At 33.2% G+C, this 13,098-nt stretch overlaps 1 protein-coding gene across 2 annotated transcripts; it reads left to right on the forward strand.

Annotated features, from left to right (window-relative positions):
• Positions 1-32: 32 nt before the first annotated feature.
• On the forward strand, positions 33-11,453 carry LOC115891920 (zinc finger protein Xfin-like). 2 transcript variants are annotated; one of them, XM_030912523.1, is made up of 6 exons: positions 33-144; positions 380-810; positions 5,801-5,953; positions 6,437-6,653; positions 7,614-7,895; positions 7,987-11,453. In XM_030912523.1, exons 2-6 carry the CDS (start codon positions 664-666, stop codon positions 11,028-11,030), a joined length of 3,843 nt encoding a protein of 1,280 aa, XP_030768383.1. In that variant the 5' UTR covers positions 33-144; positions 380-663; the 3' UTR covers positions 11,031-11,453. The 2 variants fall into 2 exon arrangements, with proteins under 2 accessions (XP_030768383.1, XP_030768384.1); XM_030912524.1 differs by lacking the exon at positions 7,614-7,895.
• The last annotated feature ends 1,645 nt before the right edge of the window (positions 11,454-13,098 follow it).

The raw sequence follows: 13,098 nt of genomic DNA on the forward strand, positions 1-13,098 counted from the left end.
CTTATTTCTCTGAAATTTCTGCCAGTGTTTATCGGCGATTCGAGTTGGAGAAGTTGTTTTCATCCATTTCCGACTCCAGTAATCCAAAAAACGAGTGTTTTAGTGTTTCAAATCAATTATCGACTGAAAATCTTAAGGAACCAGGTAAGAACGCCCCATTAATCAGTGTATTTTCATCAACTCCTCCAATTGCTTTCATTATTTGTATTGTTTCATCAAGACGAATCTTTCACAGGCCTTCTCGCGTTTAATTTAAAGCAGTATTGAAAGAAAATTGATTTTATGTAATATCTTTGTTGCGCTTTACGTAATGACATTTCTCGTATAGAATTTAGAGGGCTTTGAGTTAAGGTTAATTGTCAAATGTTATTGTTTTTAGAATGAGGAAATTGTTAAAAAACAAGGCTGACTTGATGGAATGATGCGACGACGTTGACTCAGTTGTTCGGTGTTCGGGTTTTTGTTGTTTATCGGCAGCTAAATTATCGTGAAAATTTGAAGAAAACGATGGGATAGACGGCGGAAATGGTGAAAATGTCGACAAAATCGCTCAATTTCTTATAAACATCGCCGAGTTATCGAGTAGTGTCTCTTGGCTTGCCACGTTCCTTACCGTCGTCGCCGACTCCGCAATTCAATTCATTCATCAGCAGTCGTGCAGCCATGGCGGAACAACATCGAGGCGCAGATTACCTTGCCGTCTGCAGATTGTGCCTCTCCGATAGAACGGACTCGCTAAAATCCATCTACGACATTGCCCTAGGTCCGAACCGTCTTCCACAGAAGATTCTACAGCTGTTAGCCGTCCAGGTGAGTTTTTACACGAAGTTTTCCATGTTTTACAACCGTCTAAACCATCGGTTTGGAGCCGTAAAGGCGAGAATCGCCGGATCGGTCGCGGCATTATCGACCTTACGCACCACGGCTGGGCCAGCGATTGGAAAATGGCTGCACAGCGAGTCGGGCAGGCTTTGAACGGTTGGTGCACCGTTTTAGGACGATGATATTGGTTGAAAATGGACGGATTTTGGTGTTTCGGTGTGGGTTCACGTGGGATTTTGCGAAAAAGTTGATGATTTATTATGGGAATTGGGGTATTTTCAATTCAAACGTGTTCCTGGCGTGTTGGAACTCGTATCTTTTACTCCAGCCTGTGACGTAACAAAGACAGTCACTTTCGCTTGTTTTCAACATTGCTTATCATTAATTCAATAACGATGTTGATGATTAATATTGTTTTGATATTGGAAAACATGAATGTATTTGATTATTTTCTTTTAAAATGGATTTACATAATAATAGAATAGATTTTGAAACTTAAATGATGAAAAACGTGTACTTTTTCTTTGTTCATCATTATTTATAATTAATTCAGAGTGAATGAGAATACTGGGGATTAATAATGGTGTAATTATGGAAGAGATTAATGAATTAATTGATTATTTCTTTTATAAATTGGGGTAAATTACTTTAAATGTAATAGAATAGTTTTTGGGACTTAATGATCACAAATTTGTAATTTTTCTTTGTTTTCATCATTATTTATTATTAATTCAAAGTAAATAACGATGCTGGTGTTTAATATTGTTTTGATTTTAGAAGAAATGAATGAACTCTTTGATTATTTCTTTTACAAATTTGGGTGAATACTCGGGTGAATAGCTTTAAATGTAAAAAAAAAATATTCTTTGAAGCTTAATGATCAAAAACTTGTGATTTTTCTTTGTTTTTGTCATTATTTCTGATTAATTCAAAGTAAATAATGATGCAGATTTAATATAATGGTTTCATTTTGGAAGAAACTAAGTGAATTAAAATGAACAGCAGTTTTTTTGGAAACTGAATGATCCATGTGAATTTGTTTTGTTGAATCTAGTGTAGCAATGATATTTGTATTAATATTCGTTTGATTTGTCAGAAAAATTGATTATAAATGGATGGAAGAAATAAATGATAAAAATGGCGTTATTTAATTATTTTCTTTCTAAAATGAAGTGAATTGTTTTTTTTTACAATAATTAATGTTTTAATACAAAAGTTTTTGAAATCCCAATAACACATATAAATTTATATTCTCAAATTTGCTTTAACAATGATGTTTGTGTTGATTTTTTGGCTATGGTTGTTTTCTAAATTTGGCCTTTATGGTGAGGATTTTGAAAGAAATAAATGGATACACTTTACGTTGTTTCATGATTATCTAAGTCTTTTATTTTAAATGTAATGTGGTTTTACTAAATCAGTTTTTGAATTTTAATGATCCATATGAATTTCAATTCCTAAATTTAGTTTAGAAGCAGTATTTGTATTTAATATCCATCTGATTTTGGAAAAAATGAATGATAAATGTGTCTATATTGAGTTACAATGAATTGGCCATTCTTATAATTGGGAATTACTATATTTTTTGAAATTATAATCTAATGAATCCACTTGATTTTCTACCATTACTTTTGATTCTCTTCATTTGAGACGTCAGGTTGCAAAACCGTCTTATACCAAGAACGTTGTTTCTAGATAATATGCAAAAACTGTTTTAGAAAATGTTGGAAACGTTATTTTACAAAAAACGTGCCCCTTGAGTAGGATCATTGTTTTGTATCTCGTTTTTCTAGAAATAAAAATTAATATTTAATTTTTAAAGAAAAAAAACACAAAAATAATTCGGATAAGGCGGGTTTTGTTGCAGCAAGAGATTTGCATCCTAAGGGTGCAGCCACACTATCCTAAAAACGGCGTATCGGCATAACGGCGTAATGACCTTGAATAGATTTCCAGTAATTCTATTGGCTGAAACATTCATCTGTCAGAAATTTTATCTGTCAAATTCATCTGTCAAAAATTTCAGCCAATAGAATTACTGGAAATCGATTCAAGGTAACGTAATTTGTAATGAATTTTATATAGAATGGAGACTTTTGCTGCAGTTTGGAACTACGCTTATGTAGACTTCAGATAGATATGTCATTAGGCCATTTTTACGGATAAGGTGGTTTTGCAATTTGATATTAGATTTTATTTTGGACAAAGTGCATGATTTTTATTCAATTATTTGCTTTCAAAGTACAGATTATACTTGTAAAAAGTTAATGGTGTTAGGAGAACACACATTTGAAAATAAATAATTATATTCTAATGATTAAGTGAATAATGGACATCTTTATTGAATTTATTAATTCAAAATGATTTGAGTTTGAGGATACTAAAATATTTTTGGTTTGGGACTTAATTATTAATATTTTATGTTCTATAAAATTGATAAATTATTTGATTTAATGGACAACAGGTGGATTTTAATTGAAAACAAGGACATATTTTTGTTATGTTCAGTAAATGAAAAACGTAGTTCTATTGTGAAATTCAAACTCATGCTCCTACTATAATTAAACGAATTTATTAGTAGTATAAGTATACTTTCCGGTACAAAAGAAAAAAAATATAATGAGGTAGAGTTATAAAATATATTACTATCCCATTAAGAAAAATTTGGGTTATGCCGTACAATAACAAAATGGTATTTCATTAGGGTATTTTTATTGTTGTTTATTTATAATATACCTGTAAGGAATTTGGTTATATAGAGTAATATAATAAAACTTCATTTATTTATTTATTTATTAGATCTTAAATCATAAATTATCTTGATTATCTCACTGTTATTTAAATTGCATTGTGCGAGTGCAACATTTGCCCTTGATCTAATATTGTTTTCAAAACGGCGTTGCCAGATCTTTCTTTTTTTCCTCAACTAGCGTGTACCCGCGACTTCGTTCGCGTCGGATTAATCATTTCTAATGGTGATGATAAAGCAAAGCAAGACTTTCCATTAACATACAAACTGGATAAAATTTTCTCACATTTATGTCAGCATAAGAAAAAGCAATATGGCGATATTATTATATAACTTGGTAATATTTGAGGGGTAGTTTCATCTCGCTGGAATTTGACTTTCGAAAAATCCGTTTGCCAAAAATAAGCTTTTTACGTCAAGCAGTTTAAGTAGAATCATGGTTAATTAATTACCCGAGGGTACCGTGTCTCACTATTGGAATTACATGTACATTTTCTTGGCAGTCGCTGGCAGTCATTGGCAGTCTTACGGCAGTCGCCTATAATAATTACATGGCAGTCATAGGCAGTCTTCTTCGCAGTCATTGGTAGTCCCTTGGGCTCAAGTTTCGTTTAGCCGAAATCAGTTATATAGAATATCGGTTTATAGAATGATTCTATACAAGAAAACTAGCACTACATAATTTGATTTTTGCCGCGGAAATTCTTTGTTTTTGAGTAAACTCGAATTTTTAATTTTTCTATTATTAACTAAAATTTAAAACTTTACGGTGTTTTTAATAGTTTTTTCATTATAGAATGACGTAAAAACATTTAATATAACGATGTGATCTAATTTTTATTCGAAAATATATTTTTATCACAATAATTTTCATTGATTTTTCCGGGTTTAGAAGTGCCGAAATGTGATAGGAAGATAAAAACTACATATTTTTGTTTGATTAATAATTTGCTATAACTTTTCTATATAACTATTTCCGCGGAAATCTATCATAAGGGCGGTGTAATGGAAAATCTTCAATATTAAGTTTTCCATAGTATTCTCAACTATTTTGCATACTTTCGGTTTGGTTTTAGTTGGTTTGGTTTAGTTGTCGTTTTTATGCTTTATTGACAATTGTTTTTAAATTTTCGCATTTGTTGACCATAGCGATATTAAGTTGATAAGAATAGATAATATTCATTGATCTGTGTCAAAGGTCGGGAAGAAGATCACTGCATAGTGGTGAAACAAGGCATTTCCGCGGATTTTCATTTTTGTATCGGTGCTTAAAAATAAGTCTACAATATAAAATAATATTAGTTTTTTATATATCTCATTTCGTTACTTGTGAACCATATTCAAAAAAATGGCAACAGCGCATTTCCGCGGAATTTCGTTTTCGTATTAGTATTTACAAAGACGTCTAAAATATGAAATAACATTAATTTTTCATGTATGTCATTTCGTTACTTTTAAACCGCATTCAAAAAATGGTGACGCGTTTCCGCGGCAAAATTTTTTCAGTAATATACTGCCTGAGGTACCTAAATGACAAAAAAAGTGTTTTTTCTTTTTTAACAGATTTCGGCTAAACGAAACTTGACCCGTCCCTTGGCAGTGAAATGATATTTTGGCAGTACGTGTACATTTTTTACCCAAGTGAGACACCCCTCGCAATTACCCAACTTTTTGGAACACCCTGTATGATTTTTTAAAAAATTTCAAAATATGTAAAAAAAACAATAAATTATGCTTATCCAAGCGTTTTCCCCAAAAACTAACCGTTTTTTAAATAACAAATATTGTAATATTTGAGGGGCGTTTTCACCCTCTTGAAATTTGAGATTCGAGAAACCCCTCCTTATCGAACCTCTACACCCCACAGTCAATCCGTTTGCCAAAAATCAGCTTTAAACGTCAAGCAGTTTAAGCAGAATCGTGATTACTCAATGGTCATATTTTATGAAACACCCTGTATAAATTTTTTAAAAATCTTAAAATATGTAAAACAACAAAATAAAATATACGTGTTTTTTTTCGAATTTTTTTTTTGGCTTGTATCCATTTTAAGTGGGACACCCTGTATATTAGTATAGATTTATTGCTTTTGTTATTTTTTGTTTTGGGTTCATTTCTTTTAAGAATCTGTTGAATAAAGTTGTGATTTTTTTGTTTATAGCGATTTTTTACTCCTATTTGATCCCAATATTGATGGGGCTTATTTTGAAAAATTATCTTTTCTAACAGGTTAACAAACTAGACAAGATATCGACGCTCATTTGCAATGATTGCATCATCAGATTGGATACCTTTCACGCGTACAAGCGGGAGTGCCACAGAAACCAGACAAAATTGGCAGAATGGTTGAACAAAACCGCCGGTTGCAATTCAAATGACACGGTAAGTAAGGTCTAAATAGTCTCAATCATTATCATTATATTTAAATGATCTTAGATGCATAATGCTTTTTTATGCTCTCTGTTCTTAGACCTGTATTTGGTTAGGTTTTTTTTTAATTTAAACTAGATTATTATTATTAACTTATTTTATTATTTTGGTAGAAAATCATAGAACTTATTTACAGTTAAATTCCTATCCTAAATGGCTAAATCTTCGTAACTTTACTCGATACCGATAACATTAACAATTCCACATCGGTCACCAATATATTTCTACCAATTAGTTCAAAAAACATTTGAATTAGATGCGACAGAGTGTTCTAAATAAATTTATAAATATCCAACATATTTTAAATAAAAACAAATTCAATTTTTTCAAATGGCAGAAAATATATTATTATTTTTTTATTATCAATACACGACTCATACTATATTCCTTGATATTTTATTTCTGTTGTCATTAATAGCGGCTGCCATTTTACAGAGCTTTCCCATCAAACCGGAACCGGATGATTTCGAGTTCAACGAAGTGGGCCTGGTGAACGGAAATCACGTGAGCTGGCCCGTGAAAATCGAAGTAGACGTAGACGAAGACATGGACGAAGAATACAACGATCTACCACCTCACCTCCTTCCTAACAGTTTTGACAGCCATGGCGAGCCATTCGTGGTTAATTCACCCACTGGAAACTATTCAGAAGGTAAAATATCCCTTAAAAAAATTCGTCTGTGATTGAGTCTGTAGAGTTTTTAAAAATATCGATATCGATTTTTTATAATTATCGATATCGAAATTTTGCAATTATCGATATCGAAATTTTGCAATTATCGATATTTCTAATTTTCGATACGTGCACGATATTTTGTCGATATCGATATTTTATTAATTAATCAGTATCGATACTGACATTTTGCGATATTTTTAATTTTCGATATATTTGTACGATATTTTGTCGAAGTCGATATCTAATAAGTATCGATACCGCCATTTTGCTACTATCGATATTTTATGTTTCGATACTTTTGGCGATATCGATGTTTTAAAAATATCGATACGGACATTTTGTAACTATTGATATTTTATGTTTTGATGGTTTTGTCGATATCGATATTTTATAAATATCGATATCGATATTTTATAAATATCGATACGGATATTTTGCGATACTCGGTATTTTAAATTTTCAATATTTTTGTTCATTTCGTCGATATCGATATTGTAAATATCGATACCGCCGTTTTGCTACTATCGATATTTTAACTTTTGATACTTTTGTTGATATCGATATTTTATAAATATCGTTACAGACATTTTGCAGCTATCGATATTTTTAAACTTCGATACTATTGCACGATATCGATATTTCTCTAGACTAGTATATCTAGACTCTCTAAATCTTTTATAAATATCGATACCGACATTTTATTAAGACCGATTTTTCAAAATTTCGATATTTTGCAAATAGCAATATCGACATTTTTTAAGTGCCAGTATCGACAATTTATAAATATCGATATCGACTTTTTGCAACCATCGATATTTTTAAATTTTGATTCTTCTGCACATTTTGCCTATATCGATATCGACGCTTTATAAATATCGATACTTTTGTACCCTTTTGTCATACAATGGAGGTAAGTGAATTTTTTGTCGTTGACAGAAGAAACAAGATGTCCGGATTGCGGCCGACTGTTCGGCACAATTCAGAACATGAGGAGGCATCAGAACGTGCTCCATCGCAAGGATAAAAGAACGCCAATGAACGAAATTAAAAAAGCCAGCGACGCCGTCGCCGTGACAGATCAACCCATAGATCTGCCAGCTGAAACCGAGAAGGACATGCCAATAGAAAACACCTCTGTTGTCCCTTCTCTTGATACTTCTGGCGAAGTACCACCTGAAAATAATGACAGCTCTTTGAATGTGTCTGAAGAGAACACCGGTAAGTATATTTCAGGGGTTAAAAAATGTGTTTTATTTTTAATTTTAGAGACAAATTTTATATATTTTTATTATCAAAATTTTTTATTTAGTTTCAGAAGTAAATAACACTGAAGAAACAGAAAAATCTCAAGAAGAACAACAAGAACAGACTGAAAACGAACCAAAAAATCCTGAAGAAACAGATCCCGAAAAATCACAAGAAGAACCGACCGAAAATACTCCGGAAAGTGACCAACAAAAGATCCAGTTCGCCGCAGGCCTAAAACTGGTTCAAAAAGACTCCACCCCCATAGAATGCGAACCTTTATCCAAAATTGAACTGAGCTACATCGACAAATGCAAAGCTATGGTTTCAATGTTCCACACTCTTCAATGCGCCTGCCACAATGTCCAGCACAAAACCTCAAGAAACCTACACTCGCACCTTCGTGAGCTGCGCATCTGGTTTCCTCTTTTCACTTGCTACAACTGTATGATTTCTTTCACTGACCGATCAACATTCACCAAACACCACACCAAATGCACCAGAACACAATTCGAGACCTTGATCAAGCTGTCAAACCTCAAAAAAAGAAGCGAAGTCAAGACCAGGCTTTACGAAAACTACAAATGTAACCGTTGTCGGTTTTTGTATAGTTTCTACGAAGATTTTTGCAAACATATTGAAGAAGATCATGCGTCTGGTTCACCTCCATTTTACTGTTCATGCCGATACGTTTTTGATACTCTGGAAGAATACAGGAACCACTGTTACAACTCTTGTATCCTTTCATACTATTGTGATATATGTTTCATCACTACCACCACGCAAGAAGAGTTTGTAAAACACTGCCAAGAACTACACGACTCTTCAGAAGGTTTTGTACTACTTCAAGAGGATGGATACAGCCCTAGAAAACCGTTCTCCCACCACAAGGAAGTTGATACTGAAGCAAACGTAGTCGAAGGAAAAAGGGAGCGAAAAAAATCGGTGAAACCGCCGATTTTAGTACAAATATACGACTCGGAGATCCCTCCGGAACCGCTAGACATGGCGCCGAAAACAGTGTTCAAGAAGATGCTAAATGAAGCTGTGAAATTTAACCCGACCTGGAAAAATCCCTCTGAGTGTCCATTGTGTCACAAAGTGTACGCGACCATCCATAACATGGCGAGACATTACAAAACCCACCTGGAGAAAAACGAAGTTCCTATGCCAGTTCAAGCGAGAGAAGAAGACGATTCATTATACAGCTGTCCGGATTGTGGAGGAATGTACCCCACAGCTAAATGGGCTAAACACTTGGAAGAAAAACATCCGCCCAAACCTTGCGGAGATTGCGACAAGATGTTCCAGTTCCAGGGTGAATTAGAGCAACACCGCAGCGTTCATTTGAACCTGAAAATCCACAGAGACTCCAAAACACATTCCTACAAGTCCACCATGCTGAGTCCTGTGGGTGAAGTTAATGGTTTACTGGGGGAGGTGATGGTTATGTGCGAACTGTGTGACATGATGTTTAAGAGTAAGGAAGAGTTGAAGAACCACAAGCTGGTTTGCGATGATAGATCTAACAAGTCCCAGTCGGGGAGTTCACTGAAAGATGACGGGGATACTATGGATATCGAAGGAATGCCTGTTCTGGAAACCGTCGAGAAGGTAGAGGAAAAAAAGGACGACGGGTTTGTTTGTACTTCCTGCCAGAAAGTTTACCTTAGCGTGAAAACCTTGAAGGAGCACATGAAGAACAAACACGGAATTTTATACAAGAAGAAAAGCGATTTCCCGAAAAAGTGCCAGTACTGCGACAGGATGTGCACTACCGGCGCTGCTCTGTACCTCCACACCCAAATGCACGAGCGCATGACCTTAAACGACTTGAAATCAGACAAATCTGCCATAGCCAAAGCCAAGAAGAAAGCTTCGTTAGAGAAAGAAGCTGATCCTGATGAAGAAGGAGGGTCTTACCACACTTGCAAGAGGTGTTTCAAAGTATTTGCAACCAAAGGAAAATTACGGGACCACATGAAATGTCACGGTGTAAATCCAGCCAAGAAACCATCGAAAAAATTCACCTGCAACATCTGCCATGTTTGTCTGGATAACGCTGATGAATTGGAGAAGCATAAGTCATCAGAACATTCTGAAGGTTTGGACGGTATGCCTCAGCTGGTAAACGAGATGGAGGTTGATCAAAAAGACGACGATAAAGAAGAAAAAAATACTACTGAAGTTACCAAGATCAAAAACACAAATCTGTGTAAATACTGTAAGGTTACTTTCGATAATTTTGCTGAGTTTGCGCAACACATGCACGAGGAACATGACGAAACTGCTAAACCTAAGGTTAGTAAAATCAAACGAAAAGACTTGGGAGATAGGAGGTATAAATGTGGCATTTGCAAGAAAGCTTTTGTAACTGTCTTAGCCCTAAACTCCCACGCGGGCTGGCACAAACGCGTTTTCGCTAAAAAGAGACTCCTAAGTCAATCAGCTCCGGAAACTAACACGGCCCACGGTGTGATAGCTTCAAAAATCGTCAGACAATCCAAGGTTTTCAAGAAAAAAATCACCCCTAAACCTCAGCAACAACAACCTGCGCAACAAGCGTCCAAATTCCAGTGCGGTACGTGTTCTGCGCAGCTACCCAACGACACGGCACTGCAAATCCATATCCTGGAAAAACACAGGAGTATGGACGAGGTTATGTTGGTCCCGAGATGCGATACGTGCAATCAGGATTTCGCCACTCAAAATGAATACGAGATGCACCAAAGATTCCATGATTTTCTCGAGCGACAGAAGAAAAATACCCAGCAGGTTATCATTAAAAAATATCCCTGTGAACACTGTAGTTCTGGATTCAGTAGAATTGATACTCTTCACACTCATATAAGACAACACCATCCAGAACACGCTAAGGTTGAATTTAAATGTACCCAGTGTGATAGAGTTTTCGAAAAACAAAATTCCCTAACTATTCACTTGAAAGTTCACGAAAAACAGAAGGCTGCTATGACGAACGGAGGTGGTTCTAGTACTAGTACTTCTTCAAGTAGTACAGGAAAAGTATTTTCATGTTCGATCTGTAGTATGGTCTTCAATTATGCCAAGGACCTGCGGACGCACACGATCAACGCGCATCCGTTTTGACGTAGCGTTACCAGTTGAGACGTGACTTTAGATTGAGAGTGCGCGTGTGATTTACAGGGATAGTGATGTTACAGGGTGCGTCAAAAAATAGCGACCGTGTCTTGGAGATTCGTGTTTTGAGTCACTTGTTTCCATTATAAATTTAAAACCCGAAAATACATGTTAAATGTCAATTTTCGATGTATGTCACAAGCTTATTCGGAAAAAATATATATACTGGGTGTTTCTAAAATAAACAGAAATAGAAATCCAGTTTTAATCTTAACTTTTATGACTAATTATAATGCTATTGGGATCTTATTGAAAATTAAGAATGTCGGTTATTCCTTAACTTGAATAATTCTCCTTAAGGGTTATGTACGAAGTGGCAACGTTGCCTGACTTTGATACACGGACAAGGAAAAAGCAGCTCTAAAAAGTTTTGTAAAATATACAGGAAAATTACAAAAACATACGAAATTTTTGAACTTTATGAAAATTTAAAGTACAGCTAAATTACTAGGTAACATATTTATACTTATTTGTGAAACATCTTGTATTATACCCAAAAAAAATACAGTTCTTTTTTATTTATTATTTTATTGTTTTGCTTTTTCGTTGATATTTTACTTTGTTTTTTTTTTATTATTAATACGTTATCATTTTTTACTGATGTTTTTTAATATTATTTTACTTATCTTTTTCAAATATTTTTTTAATATTCATTTATTCTATAGTATTTTTACTTACTAGTTTTAAAACACACGAAAACACAAAAGTATTTAAGGGTTTTTAAATTTATTTTGGATTTTGTATATATTTGGAGAAAAATATACTAAATGTGTCTATGTGCCATTGAGAAATTTAAAATTCTATCAACGTTTGAAGAGAGTAAATTTATAAAAATCCTCAGTATATCTGATCTAAAAAATATACCTTTCCATGTTGTATAGATTAGATTTTTTAAATTCCCAAAATATATTTAGGCAATTGACTCTAAAAACACATTAAAATTAACTTTTTTGTCAATACATAGATGGGGCTAGTTACCACATAGATGTGTCATATAATTCCGGTACTTTAACACCACCCTGTATACTAAAAGAAAACAAATCTGTTGACAGGTGTTTTGTAAATATACATAAAAATTGTGAGGATATTTAGAGACTAATCTATTTGTAAATATTTATTACTTTTAATGTATTTTTTTGTATTATTATTTTGTTATTTTTTTGTATTATTAGTACCATAAGTTTAGAAATTTCCCTTTATTTTCCTAAATCTACAAAATGACGAAAGGAACAATAATTATTTTTACCATTTACAAAGAAGTTTTTTTTCTATAAGGAGGGTTAAAAAATATATTATTTCCTTGGGTCATGAAATTTGTATGATCTGTAGATACGCCTAATATATATTTTTTTAAATTATATATCTGTAAGACTATTTAATATTTTTCTAGTTAAAGTTCTATTTGTTATCATTTTTGTTTAAACACTTTTTTCCATTATTTAATATGAATTCTAGAAAGAGAATAAAAGCAGAGTTCTAAAATTTAAGTGAATTTTTATTTATAATAAATATACAGGGCATCCCAATATTCCATGGACGATTATTAAAGCATAATACATTTTATGCGCCTCCATAGTTTAATAAATAATAATTAATAATAAAACCACAGTTTCAAAATTTAAATAAAATTTTATTTATAATAAAATGGCCGATTTACAATACATTCTAAAAATATGTAATCTTGTTGAAAGCACCAATATCTAAACGAAAAAAGATTAAAACTAAACAGTTGAGATGAATATAAAACAAATTTGTTTCGAATTTTGAACAATTATGGTCATGGGAGTATTAAAAAAAAACAGAAACATAGTTGTTTTATACTTAAAAAACTAAATAATTATCAGATAATTTCATACTGCTATTATCGAGAAAAAAAGATGAAATATATTACATAATAACGTGGATGGCATATCATTATCAGCCTTTATGAGAAAAGGGGAGGTCAAACTACACTACAATAATATCCAAGTTTTTTGGACTTATTTTTGGAACACGTTGTATATAGGTACACATGGAA

This window comes from Sitophilus oryzae, unplaced genomic scaffold, assembly GCF_002938485.1.
Source record: "Sitophilus oryzae breed Bouriz unplaced genomic scaffold, Soryzae_2.0 scaffold_119_pilon_pilon, whole genome shotgun sequence".
In the NCBI taxonomy this organism is placed as follows: Eukaryota; Metazoa; Arthropoda; class Insecta; order Coleoptera; family Curculionidae; genus Sitophilus; species Sitophilus oryzae.